This window comes from Schistocerca piceifrons, chromosome X (assembly GCF_021461385.2).
Source record: "Schistocerca piceifrons isolate TAMUIC-IGC-003096 chromosome X, iqSchPice1.1, whole genome shotgun sequence".
Taxonomy (NCBI): domain Eukaryota; kingdom Metazoa; phylum Arthropoda; class Insecta; order Orthoptera; family Acrididae; genus Schistocerca; species Schistocerca piceifrons.
In genome coordinates, this window is record NC_060149.1 from 592260887 (window position 1) to 592280831 (window position 19945).

The 19945-nt window shown below is 39.6% G+C and overlaps 1 protein-coding gene across 2 annotated transcripts in view; it reads left to right on the forward strand.

Moving 5' to 3' along the window:
- The window catches only part of LOC124723009 (proton myo-inositol cotransporter-like), a 542759-nt gene that overhangs the window by 478444 nt on the left and 44370 nt on the right, over positions 1 to 19945 (forward strand). For both annotated transcript variants that reach the window (XR_007006479.1, XM_047248185.1), the window contains exons 4-5: positions 6289 to 6445; positions 8203 to 8298. Coding sequence is in view for 1 of the 2 variants with exons in the window: in XM_047248185.1 (XP_047104141.1) it covers positions 6289 to 6445; positions 8203 to 8298 (253 nt within the window). In the remaining variant the exon portion in view is untranslated. The remainder of the gene's footprint in view (positions 1 to 6288; positions 6446 to 8202; positions 8299 to 19945) is intronic.

Consider the following 19945-nt stretch of genomic DNA (forward strand, 5'->3'; position numbering starts at 1 on the left):
TCTGCAGTCACAGTTTGCAATCTTTATCTCCCTCCTGACAGGACTCTTAAACCTGCTGCCTTAACCGCCCTTCTTCAGCAACTTCCTCCTCCCTTCCTCCTCCTTGGGGATTTTAATGCTCATCATCCTTTGTGGGGCAGTGCCTTTCCATCTAGACGAGGTCTTCTTATAGACCAATTTATTGCTGACCACGACCTGTGCCTTCTTAATGATGGCTCCCCTACTCATTTCAGTGCCGGTCATGGTACCGTTTCTGCCATCGATCTTTCTTTCTTCTCCCTCTCTCCTCTCTTCCTTACACTGGTCGCCACACGACGATCTTTGTGATAGTGACCATTTCCCGTTGATTGTCACGCTCCCTTCCCGTTCCCCGATGGACAGATTACCTCGTTGGTCTTTCCAACGCGCCGATTGGCCTCTATACACTGCACAGGTCGTGTTTTCTCCCACTTTGTCGGGTTGTATTGATGACGTCCTACGTGACGTTTCTGACGCGATTATTCGCGCTGCTAGCCTAGCTGTCCCGCGCTCATCTGGACCGTTTCGTCGTCGGCCAGTCCCGTGGTGGAGTACGGCCATTGCCATTGCCATCCGTGATCGCCGTCGAGCTTTGCAACACTTTAAGAGGCACCCATCCGTAGCCAGCCTTACTACCTTTAAGCGCCTTCGCGCTAAAGCCCGTTATTTAATCAAACAGAGCAAGCGGATATGTTGGGAACGATTCGTTTCTTCCCTTGGTTCCACTGTCCCTCTGTCACGGGTATGGGCTACACTTCGCTCTCTCCAAGGTTGCCATCGGTAGTCCACCCTCCCAGGCCTTCACCTCCCAGATGGCATTTGTACGGACCAATTAGTTCTTGCAGAACATCTTGCGAACCATTTTGCAGTGGCCTCAGCATCAGCCTCCTATCCAGCTGCTTTCCTTCATCAAAAACAGCGGGCTGAAGCTCCCACCTTATGTTTCACCACTTGTGAGTCAGAATCTTATAACGAACCTTTTACTGAATGGGAATTTCTTTCTGCACTTTCTTCTTCTCATGATACGGCCCCTGGCCCAGATTCCATTCATAACCAACTGCTTCAACATTTCAGTACTCCACAACGGCAACATCTTCTTCGGGTGTTTAACCGTATCAGGCTCCAGGGTGACTTCCCTTCTCAGTGGAGGGATAGCATTGTGGTTCCTGTCCTTAAGCCTGGTAAGAACCCCCTATCTGTTGACAGCTATCGGCCAATTCGTTTGACCAAGGTTGTTTGTAAGTTACTTGAACGGATGGTAGCCCATCGGCTCAATTGGGTCCTCGAATCTCGGAATCTATTGTCCCCTTACCAGTGTGGCTTTCGAGAGGGACGGTCTCCAATCGATCATTTACTTCGTTTGGAATCCGCAGTTCGGCAGGCTTTTTCCCAGCGCCACCATTTGGTTGCAGTGTTTTTTGACCTTCGCAAGGCATATGACACGGCCTGGCGCCATCACATCTTACTTACCATTCATCAGTGGGGTCTTCGGGTCCCACTCCCGATTTTTATCCGCCAGTTCCTGATGCATCGGTCATTCAGAGTTCAAGTTGGTACTGCTTTTAGTTCTCCACTGACCCAGGAGACGGGTATCCCACAGGGTTCTGTCTTGAGTGTCCTTCTTTTCCTCATTGCTATCGATGGACTTGTGGCCTCTGTCGGTCCCTTGGTCGTCCCTGCCCTGTATGTGGATGATTTCTGCATTTGGGTTAGTTCCTCCTCGATGGCATCTGCAGAACGGCAGCTCCAGGTGGCTATCCGGCGTGCCTCTGCATGGACCCTCTCACACGGGTTTCAGTTCTCTCCTTTAAAATCGCGAGTGGTCCACTTCTGTCGCCGTACTACAATCCACCCTGATCCAGAGCTCTATCTCGCTGCACAACGATTGCCTGTGGTCCCACAGTTTCGTTTCCTGGGTGGTCTTTTCGACAACAAGCTCACTTGGCTGCCCCATATCAGACTCCTGAAGGTAGGATGTTTCCGTAAACTCAATGTCCTTCGCTTCCTTGCACACTCCTCTTGGGGTGCGGACCGTTCCCTCCTCCTCCGTCTTTATCCTGCTCTAGTTCTGTCTCGCTTGGACTATGGTTGTCAAGTTTATGGTTCAGCTGCTCCTTCCACACTGCACATACTGGATCCAGTCCACCATCGTGGTGTCCGTTTGGCCACCGGTGCCTTCCCTACTAGCCCTGTTGATAGTCTCCTGGTTGAAGCTGGGATCTCCCCCTTTCTGTTCGGCGGTCCCAGCTTCTGGTGTCTTATGCACTCACTATCCGTTCCTCTCCCACTCATCCTTCCTATTCTATCCTGTTCCCAGACCATGGACGTCGCCCACCCGACTCCCGCCCTCGGGCGGGTTTACCGGTTGGGCTGCGCCTTGCGTCTCTTTGCCGTGATTTTCAGCTTCCTTCTTTGTCCTGTCTTCCTCGCTCCCTCCCCTCCGCCCCTCCTTGGTTAGTTCCTCGGCCTCTAATTCGGATGGATCTCCGCCGAGGTCTGAAAGATTCCATCCCCCCCCCGGTGGTGTTCTGTTCCTTTTTCCGCCAAATTTTATGGGAGTTTCGGGATGCTGTTGTTTTTTACACTGATGGCTCTAAATCTGCTGATCATGTTGGGTATGCCTTCACGTCCTCTGTTGGAACGGAAAGTAATCTGCTGCCACCTACATGTGGGGTGTTTACTGCGGAATTGATGACAATTTCCCAGGCCCTTACCTTTATTAAACAGTCCCAACACAACCGCGTTTTGTTATATACGGACTCGATGAGTGGCCTTCCTGCTATTGACTGGTGTTTTCGCGCCATCCCTTGGTCTCTGCCATCCATGACCATCTCGCTGATATTCACGGTGCTGCTTGTTCCATTGACTTCCTTTGGGTCCCTGGCCATGTGGGTACCCCGGGTAATGAGCTCGCTGATCGTTTGGCTGGGGGAGCAGTTACTTACCCCCCGTTTTCTGTAACCCCTCCTGCAGCGGATTTACGGCTTCACATCAAATCCCACTTCGCACAGTCATGGGCCAATTCTTGGGAGGCTACTCCCCTGTCTAATAAACTTCGTGCAATTAAGGTGACACCAGGCCCGTGGCGTTCTTCCTTTCGCCTCTCCCGAAAGGACTCGACCACACTGTGTCGTCTCCACATTGGCCATACCAGGCTGACCCATGGTTTCCTTTTGCGTGATGAGCCACCCCCGCTATGTGGTTGTGGAGCCTTCCAGTCAGTAGCCCAAATTTTGGTTGAATGCCCCCTTCTTTTTGCTCTGCGTGCTAAGTACAGACTCCCCCACACTTTGCCTATGATGTTGGCTGACGATTCCCGGATGGTCGCTCTGGTTCTCCGTTTCCTCCGGGAGAGTGGTTTTTATTCTCAGTTTTAAGGTTTTTAATCTCTCTGGTGTTGGGGCAGGGCGGTGAGTGTTTGGGTGTCTCCCACTGTAAGCAGTGTTTGGAGATTCCCGATTCACCTCCCTGACTGAAATCCTCTTTTCTTCCCCTTTTACTCTGTTTTTACCCTTTTTTTTAAAGGCTTGGTTAGTCTTTCTATTCCCATACGTACTTTCTACATTTTAGCAGTTGTACCTTTTAAGTCACAGGTGGTCTTGCCTATGCTGCTTCAACATAGTGTTGGGTTCGTTCTCTTGCCGACTTCCCTCATTTTGTTTTTTTTTTTTTACCAATGACAACGTGCCTGCCCTTTTACGTTTTTCCCTTTTTCCGTTTCATTGTTCTGACTTTACGGAGATGTCCCATTAGCGGAATGGAGCATATTTGAAACAAGGGACTGATGACCTTGCTGTTTGGTCCCTTAAACCTCAAATAACCAACCAACCAACCAACCAACCAACCAACAACTGTGGACCACGAGAACGTTATTGCTGGCCACCGACATCCGTTCGTGCTTGATGCCTTCCCTTATGGTGATGGCATCTTCCAGCAGGATAACTGTCCAAATCACAAAACCAGTATCGTGCTACTGTGGTTCAGGGAGCATGATAGTGATCTCACTTGGTTCTCTTGTCCACCATATTCGCCTGGTATGAACTCGATAGATCACATCTATGACCCTACCAGGTGCTAGCTTTGTTTACACAAGCCACTGGCAAGTAATTTAAGGGAATATCGTGGCCTGTGCATACCACATTCTTCCAGAAACCTGCCAATTTACAGAATCACTGCTGTACAGCATTCCACATGTGGAGCAGCACATTGTTAAGCAGATTGTCATATTGTTTTAACCCATCATTGTAAGTAACAGCCTAACATTCTGTTGATCAGGAAACATAAGTGCGCGCTAAGTATGTTAGGCAAGATTGTAGAAGGCAATTCATTGTGCAGACCTTCTTGAAAGTATCATTAGCTTGAGATGATTTAGAGAGAATCTAAATCAAGATGGGCAGATGCGGATCTGAAATCCATGTGTGATGGGTGGAGAGAGAGAGAGAGAGAGAGAGAGAGAGAGAGAGAGAGAGAGAGAGAGAGAGAGAGAGGTGATTGAATGAGTGTGAGTCAGGTGGTTAGAGGAGAGGGGAAGGCGACAGGAGAGTATACTAAGGGATTAGATTGTTATTCTGTAGGAAGGATATTGAAATACCATTTCTGCCATTCTGATTTAGGTTTTCTGTGGTTTCCGTAAATCATTTGATTGGAATGCCAAGGAGAGTCATTGGAAAAGAATCGTCTCAGATTTGAATTCATGGAAATGCTTCTAAGAAATTTCTACACTGAATGTAATTTCCCCAACTTAATGTTTCATCAGTATTGAAAACAACCATGGACATCATATTCTTGAAAAAGGCATAAGATAGACCTACTCTACATGTGGTACAATCACTTAATTTGTTATATTAATTTGTCTTTCAGGTACTTTTACACCTGGAATACTGTCCTCCCCACTTTTAGTATCTCTCAAAGATGTATTATCTATTTGAATAGCAATAATACTTAACTATGTCCAAAGAAAAATTTGACTTGCTCTTTCTTGCCAGGTCAATGATAATTTGTGGTACTTTTTTCTGAAGAAATGCAAATTTGTCTACTCAGTTTCTGATTATGTACTCTTAATCACTCTATGCTATTTGCCTGTTAACTGTTGCATTGTGTGCAGAAGACCTAAATATTCATATGGTATAAATGAAGTAATTTTCTTTCTGCAGCCAAGTCATTATGGAAGTCATAAGGTTGTGTAAGGTACTGGATACTATTTCAGTCCCCCTTAGGTATTTTCTTATGTTCATAGTATCAATATAATGCACTGCATGCTGTATTCTCCTGGTTGCTCTCTTCAGCAGGTATTTGATAAAAGGCTTTTACTAGATGCAGTCTACAAAAGTAGTGTGTCTTCCCTGAGCTGCCAAGAATTTCATATATACCTGATAGTGGGAAGGTTTCATACATGCTCTGCTTATTTTACAATAATCAGTTGGCTACAACCAGCCATAATTTCCGTGCAATGGCATCTATGTTTTTAGTAATAAGGTAAGACAGAAATTCCATGTTCATAAACCATGGGATTTGCTGGATTTTCTATTGCAGCCCTCTGTAGGTGCAAAATTCTGTCAGAATGGAATTTTATGATTTTCTTTTTGGCATCTGGTAGCAGTTTTCTTTCGCTGAATACTGTCTGTGTGTGCTAACTTCTCAGCTGGAAGAAGGAATATATCTTAATGAGCTATACATAATAAGATGGATTTCCTTTCCTCTAGAATTCTCCCCTTACATCTTGTTCAATTTGTGATACTTTATCTCTTTATGGAGAAACCGGCACCTTCTTTCTTTGTTTTGAGCAGGGCTTCATGAGGTCCCATTATCTGACTGTTACCATTGTATGTTATTCTGGTAAATTAATTTTTTTTTCTTTTTCTACTTCTGTGTAAAATTTCCTTTCTATTGGTCCGTGTTTTCCCTCACCCATGTCAATCAGCAACTGTATTCAATGGAACATACCACCAGCAGTGGCTACAGTCATTTGAAGCTAGTATACATGTGAAAACAAGAGGGTCATTGCTGGAGGCATATGTTTTTTGGGTAGTGCCTACTTAACTACTAAACAGGAAAAAAAAACAGTGTCTAATTTTCTTTTGAGTCATTGATGTAGTTAGCTCTCGTATCTTAAGATTGCCCCACAGCCAGGAAGGTAGCTGGTCTCAAATAGCTTGGGGAGCACTAAAATATTTCAAAGTCCATTTTGAAAGGAGTTTATGAATAGATTTTAACTTACGCTGAATAACAGTATTACCTGTCTGTCTGAAACCAAATTTTCTCCTATTGAAGGTTTGGCAAGCATGAGTGTACCTGTGTACATAGCAGAGAGTGCAGTGCCCAGCAAGCGTGGTCGAATGGTTACCACAAATTCACTGTTCATAACTGGTGGGCAGTTTTTAGCAGCTGTCCTTTGTGGTGCCTTCAGTAAAACATATGAAGGCTGGAGGTACGTTGGCCATTGCTTCTCTAAATTTCTCACCAAAACAAATTTTATAATGGAAATTCATTTGTACGTTTCTTTCATAGGGATGTGGTGTGTTAGAAACAAGAATGTTTCTGTTGTGTAAGTCTGCAGATACAAGGCAAGGGTACCATAAGTTACAAGTTAGTTGCTTAGTTAGTTGTTTTTGCAACACATACATGTTAGATTTGTATTATAAAAATGTGGAAAAAGTCACTTTAGTAAAAATTACTTGCACCTTGCCTTACATATAATCATACTTTATTGTTTACTTGGATAGATAAAAAATCTACTCACCAAGCAGTGGCAGAACAGTCACATAAGACTGTTGTGATTGGCAAGCTTTCAGAGCCAGTGACTCCTTCATCAGGTAGAGGGTTGAAGAGGAAAGAAGGGTGAAGGAAAAGGACTGGAGAGGTCTAGGAAAAGGGGTAGATCTTGGGAAAGTCACCCAGAACCATGGGATGAGAAGGAAGGTATTCCCTTCTCATCACATACAGTAAGTCTCCCCTGACCTGTGGTTCTGGGTGACTTTCCCGAAACCAACCCCTTTTCCTAGACCTCTCCAGTCCTTTTCCTTCACCCTTCTTCCTTCCTCTTCAACTCTTCTGCCTGAAGAAGGGGCCACTGGCTCTGAAAGCTTGCCAATAACAGTCTTTTATGTTTGTGTTCTGCTGCTGCTTGGTGAGTAGATTTTTTAACTATTAAATTAAATAATTTTATCAATACTTGATTGTTTTTGTTGTTATACTTTATTGTTTGATAGATTTAAATGTAACAATATTTAGTGGTAGTACAAAAGTGATGGAAAAGATCAAGCAACGCCAATCAGTAGCTGCCCTTAACTCGTTCCTTTTAAAAACTGGGGAAGAGATCCTACAGCAACTTGTAAATGCCCATTTGAGTCTACATCAGGCAAATGTCTTGCCTAGGGCATTGTCACAAATTGTCCAGATTGCTCCAGCTAGAGCAGTTACAGATTTGAGGCTATGTTAATGGGATGAAGGAATTTTAATAGCCTTAAAGCAGAGTTATAATGTCAAATAATAAACTGACTTTACCTCCATAGTACTGTGACTGCCAGTGTTTTTCACATTGAGCAATTTTCACTATGTCTGACTCTGTCAATCACCACCAGTATTGTTATCCACCTGACCAAACACACACAGAAAATTTATTATGTTCTTATATTTTGGGTATTTAAAGATCATATTATCTAAAAAGTGGAAATCAATGTTCACAATGCTGCTCAAAACCTGTACAGTACATGATGAATTTGTCACCAGTTCTAGTAAAAAAAGGAAGTAGTAATATTTTTGTGATATTGTACTATAGTTAGTATATAATTGAGAATAATGTATCAGGACGTCCTTAATTATTGCATTATAGAGAAAGAGACTGTGTAGATAATCTAGCACATCAGGTTAGTCTAAAAAGTTGTAGTTCATCATACAGAATGGCAAACATGCTTTACGAAGAGGGTGAGGGGGGAGGGTGTTTGTTTCCGGTGATGCTGCTGTTACAGCAGTCAGTGACTGTAAACAGTTGGTAAAACTGTTGAGAAACCATAAACATATGCTGTCCATTAACAAATCCTGTTAAGCTTTTATGAAGCAATAGCATGCTTTATTTGACTGTTGAATGCCATTTTAATTTTGATAGCAGACAGATACTAATTCCACAGTGAAGATGCATCAGGGCATTTTCTTTGTTTCAAATTTTGATGTGTGTCTAAATTTCAGGTATATGTTGGGCCTTGCAGCAATACCAGCATGCATTCAATTTTTTGGTTTCCTTGGAATGCCTGAGAGTCCAAGATGGCTTGTTTCAAAGAAGAGGTACATGTTTTATTATTGATTTTGTAATGAAAACAGTGTCATCCCCATATAAAACTTGAGACTTTCAGAACTTAAAGCACATCACATTCAATAACATTACATTTAGCCTCCCAGAATTGCTTACATTTCTTCTTTCATTTTTGCAAGAATTGTGTTTTGTTACAGTTTTATGAACTACATTGTTAATATATGTAAGACTGGGAATATTTAAATAGCACAGGTCGCCCTTCAATGAAGTTTGACCCCACAATTTTGATAACATAAGATAAAAGTTTATCCCTCAAAAGCTGTAAATAATCTATTGCAAATAGTTAAGCCATTGTTGAAATCTTGATATCTTCCTTTTATATATTTTATTGTATTTAACCACTGAAATTAATTTCCTTAGGTGAATTAGAACTATATAGCTAACTCACAAACAATTATGTTTGGTTTCGGGAACTTTCTTTGACTGTCTATCTTTATGTTGAACAAGATATCATTGAGGATATATGATGCTGATCTAATTTGTTTTTCTTATTCAATTCATAGTTAGGATGTAAAAGGTTGGGAGGGGGGGGGTTCTCTCCTGTTTATATTCATACATGTTCTGATTTCTCACAATTCAGCATGTTACATATGTGAGGAAATTGATATGATCTTAGATTCAAATAATTCTGATTAATGTATTTGTGAATTGCTTTTGTTGACTGAATTGGCTGATCACAAAATGTTAATATTTTTGTATTTTTTCAGTCCCTTCAGTTATTCTGATTTGGTGTGGCTTGTACTCCGTTTTTGGGTAACACAAATGATTAGGAAAACTATCCCTTGTGAATTTGATTGGTTTACTAAGATTTTTTTTTCAATTATTTATCAGTATGTGCATCTTGCTTCCAAAAAGAAGCCATATTTGTGGCTATTTTTCATTCACTGCATAAGACAGTGATTGCCCAGAAATTCATTTGAATTTATCAGAGTTTTCTTGCAACAGCAGTTATGAATACATAAGATATTCAATGAACAGAGTTTTCAGAACAATGCTGGACATACTCTCATGCCATGTATGCTTGTTTTGCATACCACACTTATCATATTACATATTTCTGGGACATCGCTAATATCATTTTTAATCATGTCATCTTACTACTTAGTAAAACAACATGATATCAAGCCAGATCTTCTCTTAGAACATAAGTTTATGTATTAGGCAATAATGGGAAACTGTAAGAAGTTTCCTATGAGTTCTTGACCAAAACAAGAGACTGATGTATTCTTAATGCAGTCAGAACTTGATAATCCTGGCTGTTACAGTGGGGTTATTTATCATTAATTGTTGTCATGAATATGTTACTCAAGTGTGAGGTGTATCAAACCTCCAATAGAAATGTAGCTGTGATGTTAGTCTGTAAGTTAGTATATTTGTCCTCTCTGAAAGAGAGACAACTTGTCAAACTTTATAGTGAACAGAGTTCTTTGTGTTTACACTCATTTATGGTAAAAGATAGAGCAAACTATTGTATGTATTCAGTATAAAACACAAAAAAAGGTCATCGGATAGTGCACCCTCTGTAGTTCACTAAAGTCAGTCAGAAAAATTATGATACAGACATATTTCTATACCATGCTCAATTGTAATTGTGCTGTTACTACTTTAAAAAAATTGTGCTACAGTACTCCTCAGCAAAAAGATTTTTAAAAACAAACAAATTTTAATCTTGTCACAATTCCCATGATATCATTCCACAGTTTATGCCCAGATTTTTTAAAAATTGGATACTATTTGTTAATGTCACAGATAATTTCATATCTAGTATACTGGTATGTTTATGGAAAGTGTTAACGGCTATGTGTGTATTGTTCTACTTATTTTACTTCCACTTAATTTTTGGTTGCTCAAAATTCTATGATCTCTCTGACTCACAGTGTAACTTTCTTTTTGCTAGATATCTGTGACATTGCCTCTGAACCATGCTCAATCTCACTGCTTCTTGCCATCGTGGGTGGCACACAAGTGTCACTCTCAAAGTCAAGTTTCTCCTAATTTTTTTTTTCTCTCAGAATATAGTTTTTCAACGTTTTTGAAACTTTGTTTCATTATAATTAATTGTTTCTTTTACATATTTGGTTTTCAGATCAGTTTCCTTTAACTTGTATAGTCTTACACTAGGTAGTTTCATGTGCAGATGTAACCACTATCCCACTGTTTTGCTAACACTTTCATCACCTTCAAATTCCATTAAAAGAGGTCAAATTTGTATTATTTAATTCAGGCAGTATGGTTGACAGAGTAGCAAGATTGAATTCAGGCTCATGTGTTTTGTGTTCTCAGACTTGGGTGAGGTTGTGCTTAAATTCCATCTCTTGCGTTTTTGGATGATTCCACTACTTTACTGACCCGAGGCCAAATTAAAGCCTGCAATTCATCTGCTACAAAACAGGGTGGAAATGATCCACATTTCACATCCGAGTTCCAGCAATTAAAATGGAAAAAAGACTTCTTTAGAAGCCTTGATTTTTGAGTATTAGAGAGCCTCAGTAATTGAAGACATTTCCCCTCTTGGATCAAGTCAAAACTTGTTCTCTACCAACATGTGTAAGGCATCTTCTTCTTCCTTTTTTGCACTTTGTGGTCTAGGCAAAAACACCTGCATATCTCTGAGTTAGTTACTGCACTTACTTGTGTTCCAGTAAAAGAATAAACATATTACACTGTAATTTCACTACTTCTGTGAAGAAAAACCTGATTACATATACAGCAGAAACATCGGATTTCGGCCATTCAAAAGTGCTTCTCTCTGTTTTTGTTTATGTCTGAGGGTAATGAAACATTATGTTAAGAGTGATCCTCATACATTTTTAGTGCTTACTGAACTACAAATTTTAATTAAAACTCTCAAGCATATGTGGATGCTTTCATCTGAGTACCTCGCAAAATGACTCTCCAGTTGCAACGGCAGTGACAGACATTTTACTGTCATTTCTAATAACCTAGAGTTATAGCACGGTTTGCTTCTATATGTGAGTAATCTGATTGCATTAGAGAACTTAGGTCTTCTTTATTGCTCAGTCAATAACTATTAAAATGGAATTACCTCTTTATCCGTCCTGACTCAAGACATTAGAATTCCTGGAAATGCATCTAAGAAATTTCTACATTGAATGTAATTTCCCAACATAATGTTTCATTAGTATTTAAAACAACCATGGACATCATATTCTTGAAAAAGGCGTAAGATAGACCTACTCTACGTGTGGTACAATCACTTTATTAATTTTATAAAAGTATAATAGTTAGCAACTCTCTCTCTCTCTCTCTCTCTCTCTCTCTCTCTCTCTCCCCCCCCCCCCTCTCCCTCTTTCCCTCTTTCCCTAGCTTAAAAAAATCTTTAGTACAGCCTATTTGTGTTGTGTGGGTCAGTTTCATTGAAGTGCAATGTGGACTTTATATAATCTATTTGAACCTAATAATCAGTGGTTTACAATAGGCAGTGGAATGACTGTGATACATACTAAATAAACAAACTGTCATAAAAGTTATGATTATAGTACGTACTTAACATTTCATAAATCATGTTAAATAGGTTGAGTGACATACTGATGGGGATATCAAAACTAAATACATGAGCCAAGAATTTCAGTGAGACATAAATTTGTTCATGTGTAACTGTTTACATAATTTATCATGTATTTTGTGTTTCAGATGAAACATGGCGTAGATTAGCTGTCATATAATGTTAATGGGTTTTATTACTAAATGAAATCGTCCAGATTTTGTAGACAAATTTTATTTTTGTCGTGTTCAGAGTGCTCAAGACAGCACACCTGTTGTAGCATTAGTGGACATCATGACCACCAATGAAAAATGAAGAGGCAATCTAACATTCCACTCAGGACTACATTACCCTAAAATTTGAGAGATTCAGTAGATTTTCTTGTAGATTATGTTACCATAGTGTATTGCTTGTCAAAATTTTAATTTTATACAAATGCTAAGTATGACAATTCAGTAAAATGCTCTTTGTGACTCATCAGTTTCATCATCTTCATGAAAAATTATTTAAAATTTGTAAGGCTCTCTGATCAAGTATTTCATAAATACATCATACACAACAAAATTTGGGTTTAATTTTGTGACATATGTAGTAGTATATTTTAAGAGAGTCTTAGCATATTTTCAGTGTGTTTAATAACTGCGGCAGTTACTTAGGTATTAATTTCAACTAAGTCCTTTTTTGTGTCTTTATTCACTAAGATTTTTTGTTTCAGTCCTAATAAAAAGCACTACTTCTAAGATTGTAAGTAATTGTTGAGTACAGTTACTGCTTAGAAGCAAGAGTTCTTTAACCTCATATGAGCACATGGTTTTCAGTTACTCAAAACCAGTTTTAAAAGATAGATACTGTCATTTAATACAGTTTCCTAAAGTGGGTTTGATTTTGAAAATGACAGAATTCAAATGTGAACATAAACAAGTCTTGAGCATTTTGCTGTAGTTTTAATTTTAATTTTTATTCTTTCTCTTTTAACATAATGGCTGTGACTGAATTTGACACTAATAGCAGAAGCACTCCTAGTATCACTCCTCAAAGCCCCACTAAGAAATTGGTTTTCTCAGAAACACCTGTCATTACAAAACTTGAAGATGTATCAACTTTGAGAAACAAGTTCATGGCACTGTGCAATTTCATATCACATTCATAAGGCAACTGGGTTGGTTGGTTAACTGTTTGTCAGTACATATGGAAAATTTTGCAGTGTAAGGTGAAATTCCTAAGGGATCAAGTACATGACATGAACTACCGATGGTTCATCAAAGGCGCATGTCTGCACCAGCATGTCTCACTCTTTCAGGCCTTATGTGCTTATTTATTCCAGCAGCACACAGTGGTAATCTTCTTTTATTTGTTTCATATTAACCAAAAAACTTATACATTGCATGTTTCCACACAATGTTGATGTTTTTGTATTGCTTTTCTTGTGCCAGCTGAAAATTTTTTGGAAACGATTATCAGAACTTCCATATTTCTTCTCACAGTAGACATTCAATTATGACTTTCTCTGTGTATAACTTATTCCCCACATGAACAAGTAAAACGAAACCAATATCTCACATTTGTGTTCAGAATGTTGCACATTGTTTAAATACAGTGAAATCCTGATTTTCTGAGAAAAAATTACCCTTATAGTGGCAATATTATAGATTAACTTTTATGAATTTCAGCAGATATTGAAGAGCATTTCATTTAAAATATGAAAATTATTGAGTTTATCATGCAAATTAAACACAGTCAAATTTCATCTTCTTAACTGTTCAAATTAAGAGATCATAGCATGACATCTTCATTTGTTCACATTATTTTAAGTGCACACCATCCATAAAAATGAGCCAAAAGATCTGGAAATTGGATCAGACTCAAAATAATAAATGCAATTTGTAGCAAATAAAAACCTTCACACTAGTGATCTAGTGACAGTAATGTAGGGTAATACTTTATGAAGGGTCCTAAGATAAGAAATTCCATGAAAGAAACTTGTGTGATGTATTTAATAAAATATTCTGGAAATAATGGTTTTCTTTCATGGAAATTAGGTTCAAAGAATTATCTTTATGCGACATAGTCAGAAGTATTTAATGACTGATGTATTATCAAAGTATTCATCATTGTGAATATATGTAGCCATATGAAATCCAAATAAATTAATGACAGTAGCTGCAGTGTACATTTGTATTAGAATGAGAAGAAATATATGAAATTGTTCTCATGAAATAACTAAAACCTCACAGAAATTTAAGGGGAGCTATTGATAATTAGTTCGTCAGCTGAGTCAATACAAATTACTAATATAATGTTCCACTATATAATATTTAATGCACAAGATTGGAATGATTAAACCATCATCACAGTGGCATGCAGATATGCAGTCAGAATTCAGTCATGCTATTTAAACTAACTAGCAATATGTAATGAAACAATTTATTTTTGAGTTGCTGTGAAATTTGAATATCTTTTGATTATTGTTCTCAGCCACAGTTTTCCTACATTACTTTACTGTGAAGAACAAAAGCAGTTATGACTGTGACCTGTTGTCTGGAAAGAGCTGTAATACAGACAGCAGTGTGAACTTCAGCAAATCTGCCTAAGCAGAAGGAAAAAACTATGATGTTTACCTCAGATTGCATTAGTAAATCAAAAACAAATGTGTACAGATAAAAAATATTTTGTTTAATTATGATGCTACATAGCACAATTAAACAGTAAATTAAATGATACAAGTAAAATGAGAGATTATATACAACTAATGTGCCCTCTACAGTTTCATAATTTGGTAATCAAAGGCACATCAGAAGATATAAAATATAGTAAATACAAAGATTAGAATATGTGTTTAATTATTAAGAAATGAAAAGTGACTGCAGGCTATTAAGAGACAATCTTTAAGAAGCTCTCATTTGTTGTCTTCACTTCATTTTTTGGGAGTTAATTTCCACACAAAAATATTGTGTCCATGTGTGGCTTTATGATGGATTAGGTCTTAATACAAATGATCAGATACACTTGCAACTAAAAGAATTCACTCTAGTCAAATAATAGCAGAGTTCTTATGAGTGGGTGGCTGAGGAATCTGGCTGAAGTATATATTGCAGCTGCACACATAATCGATAGCAACTGGTGAGTGTGTTTGGTTGTGTTAACTCTGCAATAGGAGGAGTTAACTCTGCAATAGAAAGAGAAATGTGCATCTCCCCTTTACTGTGCAAAGAATGATATCTAGGAAAACTGGAACTAAGAAGAGTTTCAGTGACCAAAAATATTAACATTTAAGGAAAACATAGTTCTTTTGTAATAAAACACCATACTTTGCATAACAGGAACATATTATTTTATAGAAAAACTGTAATATTCAATGAAGAATAGTTTTCTGCTGATTATAAATCATCAGTCATCCAGTAGGAAGGGCAGATTATGCTAGTACTTCATATAGGCACAGTGCTACCTAACATGTCTTTCTATGAGCTGAATATTATCTCACACAACTAACAAAGGAGGGACATAGATTATAACGTAAAATCCAAATCATGGTGTAGTTAGACCCTACAATGCTTTGTGCCATGGTGAGTGTGATGCAAACACACTGGATAGCATTGTACACATTTATTACAATCACAATTACAGGAGTGCAAAATCAGAACATTAACAGAAAAATGTGCTAAAACCCAGAAGAACATCAAAGATCAAAAGTATAAAAAGGTGATGCACTTCCCAGTTGACACCATGTGTTACAATTAATTGGTCACCACACCAGTGCCCCCCCCCCCCTTTTCCCTTTGCTTGTGTTTTCTTTTTCTTTAACAAAACAAAAAAAAAAAACAAAAAAAAAAAAAACAAAAAAAAAGTCCAAAGTCCCAGGCATGTCGCATAACAGGTGTTTTACCACTCACCCTGCATGAGTTCTCAATGTTGGTACTTCTGGTGGCTGCAACTGGCATCTGCTGCTTGGGCTGCTGTTGTCAGTAGTTGGCTCTGTGCGGACTGGTGAAAGGATTTGAGTGCAATGAGGGTGTGCACTGGTAGTTGTGTTTGTTTCAACCATTTGCAGGAGCACTGGTTTAAGATGATTGGTGGAGACTGCTTCCTCCTGATTATTGCACCATATCTTGAAGGTGTGGGGGCTGCATTGCACAACTGGAAATGCATCCATATGAGGTGGTGTAAATGGAGGACGGACTGAGTTATTGCAAAGCCACACATCAGCAGAGCTGAACAAGCCCTTATGCATAGAAATGAGCTTATATCCACGCAGTTTGGGTAGTGTCAGATAGAGAAGTGCCATAGTTTCATGTAGGTGGTGCCCAAACTCTAAAACTGCCATTGTCACAGGGAGGTCTGCTGGTTTCTCCAATAGCGATTCCACTGGTAGATACAACATTTTGCCATAGACTAATTGAGTGGAAATGTGGCCCAAGTCCTCCTTGAGTGTTGACCTCAATCCTAGCAGGATCAGTGGTGGGGCACCTGCCCATGTCTCTTTAGCACACATCAGTGCCACCTTCAGAGTGCAGTATAATGTTTCCTCTGTTCCATTGCTGTAAGGGTGATAACTAGTTGTCTGAATGTAGTTGCACCCACAGAAGTGGAAGAGTTCTTGGGCTAATGCTACCTCAAACTGTCTGCCCCTGTTGGTTGTAATAGTTTGGGATGCTCCAAATCTTGCTATCCAACCACTGAGTACTGTCTTGGCCACTGTTGTGGCAGTGTTGTCTATGAGCAGAAATGCTTCCAGCCATCTTGTAAAATGATCCACTACAGTAACTAAATAGCAGTAGCCATTTTAATAAGTTAGTGACCCTACCAGATCCACATGAATGTGACCAAATCTTGCTAAGTGCTTGATGATGTTTCCTGTGTGGCTAGCTATCTCTCTTCCCACCTTGCATACTTGACATCTCTCACATTGTTGTGCACACTGGTAGCTGTCTTTATTCAATACCGGCCACATCACCTTCCTTGTCAGCAATAGCACTGTAGCTCTCACTCCCAGGTGTGAAAGGCTGTGGAACACCTTGAAAACTGCTCATCAGAAATTACTGGGGATGAACACGTGTCATATTGTATGTAACATTGCATCATCACATTAAATCTCCTATTGATGTTTTTACATTCTTCAGTGTCAGACTACATTGTCCATTCACTCGTAATTCATGTAATTCTGGGTCAAGAGTTTGTTCTTGGGCAATGTGTTTTCAGTTTACCGCTTTTACACTCACAGACACCATGATAAGAAATCGGCCACAATATTCTTACTCCTGCTAATATGTGGACATCTGTGGTGAATTTCAAAATAAAATCTGTATGTCTAAGTTGTTTTGGCAAGTCTTTAGGAGTTCCCTTGCTGAAGAGTACTGTAATTGGTGTGCGGTCTGTGTAAATAGTGAAAGTGTGGCCTTCAATTGAATCTCTGAAGTGAAGAACAGCTGTATATGCTGCAAAAAGTTCCTTGTCTATAGTACTCAAAGCCTTTTGTGTGGCTGTGAACAACAGAGGGGAAAAAAAGGCAAGCAGCTGCAAAGTGTCATTGACAAGTTGCTGAAGTACTGTCCCCATGGCTGTCTGGCTGGCATCCACAATGATCGCTAGTGGTGCATTAATCAGAGAGTGTGCAAGCAGTATTGCCCTGACAGCATACTTCTTTACTCTGTCAAACACCATCACCAGTTCGTTGCTCCAAGGAACCTTTCTTACACCAGCCATGTGTTTGCCCTTAAGTAGTTTTGTTAATGGTTGCAACAGTCTCACTGTCTGAGAAAGGTGGTGCTGACAGTAATAATGAAGCATTTCAAGAAACAGCCTTATATCTTTGAAAGTTGTGGGAAGTGGAACCTGTTGTGTGACTGACATTTGCTCTGTCAGTGGAGTTCTGCCGATATCTCAAAACCGAGGAACTTTACTTTGTTCTGACCAAAGACACATTTGTCTAAATTGACCACCACACCAGCATCTTGGAGTCGCAAGCCTTGGGTTCCTCCTGAGCCTTTGAAAACATAAGGATGTCACCCATGTAGCAAAATAATAATTCCAGCCCACCCAGCAGCTGATGAATAAACCGCTACCATTTTTGAGCAGCATTTTTCAACCTGAACAGCATGTAACAGTACTTAAATAAACCAAAGAGCATGGTGACTACCACCTTGTCAATGTTCAATGGGGCCACAGAAATTTGCAATATGCTCATGTGCATTAAATTGCTCTGAAAAAATGCGCACCTGCCATTGAATTGTTCACATCCTTGATATGTGAAATAGGGTTTCTATCCAGGGTAGTTACGGAATTTAACACTCGATAGTCTCTGCACAGCCTCCATGTGCCATCTGATTTCTTGACCATATGTAGAGGTGATGCCCATTGGCTATATAATGGCCTTGTTGTGCCCTCTTGCATTTGCTTCTGTGTGTCTTAACTACCTACTGCAAATTTTTCTGATATGAGACAGTGTGGTTTGGCTGCTACTGGCCGCCGTGGTGTGGTGCAGATGAAATGTTGAGTGTTGTCTTATGTCTCCACCTATACCTTTGCTCTTGTGGGATACCCAGAAATGCTTGTACTATTCTGCGGCATTAATCGTGCTTTCCCACTGCCACTAATATTGCTTTCCACAGTAGTCCGTCGTGTGCTCTTGGAAGCAAAGATCTAGCACCAATGATCTGCTTCCATACACTTTGATTGCTGAATATTTGCTACTGCTAAATGTAGAGGAGTGGCTGTGCTGTATGGTTAGAACAATCCTTCAGGTAACACTCTGATATCTGATCCTGTATGTAGCAAAAATGTCATGTTGGAGCACCTATCTGTTACGAATGGCTGCTTTGCCCAGTTGGCCAAGGTTGTAAATCCTACCTTCCAGTCGTGGAAGTATTTGTAAAAGCAAAGCTTCTCAAAGTTGATGTTGTCATAACCTGGTGTTGCTATGATGTGTATTACTTCCATCCTGGCTACTGCCTCAAAGCTACCTAACTGCTTGCCTGTTGCTTGCAATATGTGGAACATAGTAACCCAATTGGAAATTCCATTTGAACCCACCTCATGTATGCTTGACTGGCACAGAGAGAACTTCATTAACAAGGGGAGGCCGCCAATTGTGAAATTCAGATTCGATTCATACTGCGCATAATAAAAGCTCATGGCCAGAGGTGTAATGTGGCAAAGCACCAAGATGCACTTCTCAGCCGTTGTCGAGAAAATCGACAGTTAAAAGAAACCGTTTCGGTGAAATACTCTCTACGATTAAAGGTTTACTACAGCATTGTGGCGCAGCGGTAAGCGCTCGGGTTTGTAATCCGAAGGTCGCTGGATCGAATCTCGCACCATGCAAATATTTTTTTTTAGTGTATATATATATATAATTTCCCGGCAATCAGTTGCAACAATTATGCATACAATAAGTTATTGAAAGTCGTTTGTCGTGGAAAAACTGGTGACTTCGAACATCATTATGTTTTCCGCAAACAAAGTTGTATTTCACAAATGTTATCAATTGTCTTCATAATGTTAACTACTTATAGTTAACGGAAGATGTAGAAACGATATTCCGAAACGAATACGTATAGCGTAAGTCAAACGTTCGAATTAGAATAGAGACCCCACGAACACAAATTCGCTGTGGCAGGTATGAAATATAAACTCCGTTACTCGCTCGTTACACTTGAAGGACAGATGTTGAATGGGCCAAAACGAGCCGCCGCATAACAGCGTAGTTGCCTGCCAACTTTGAAAGAAGGTAGATGCGGTCCCTAGCGCAACTTATAACATCGTCGAAAATCAGTGCGGACGGGAGAGCTTTGGTACACCCTGTTAAAAAAATGGAAAAATGGAGGCGGTACAATTGGAGAGCGATCCGCCTTCACCAACATGCATAAGCAATTCATTAGTGTGTGTGTATATTTGAATTACAAAAAACTAATAATAAAAAAAATTGCATGGCATGAGATTCGATCCGGCAACCTTCGGATTACAAACCCGAGCGCTTACCGCTGCACCAAGACCCTGTAATAAACCTTTAATCATAGAGAGTATTTCACCGCAACGGTTTCTTTTAACTGTAGATTTTCTCGACAACGGCTGAGAAGTGCATCTTGGTGCTTTGCCACATTACACCTCTGGCCATGAGC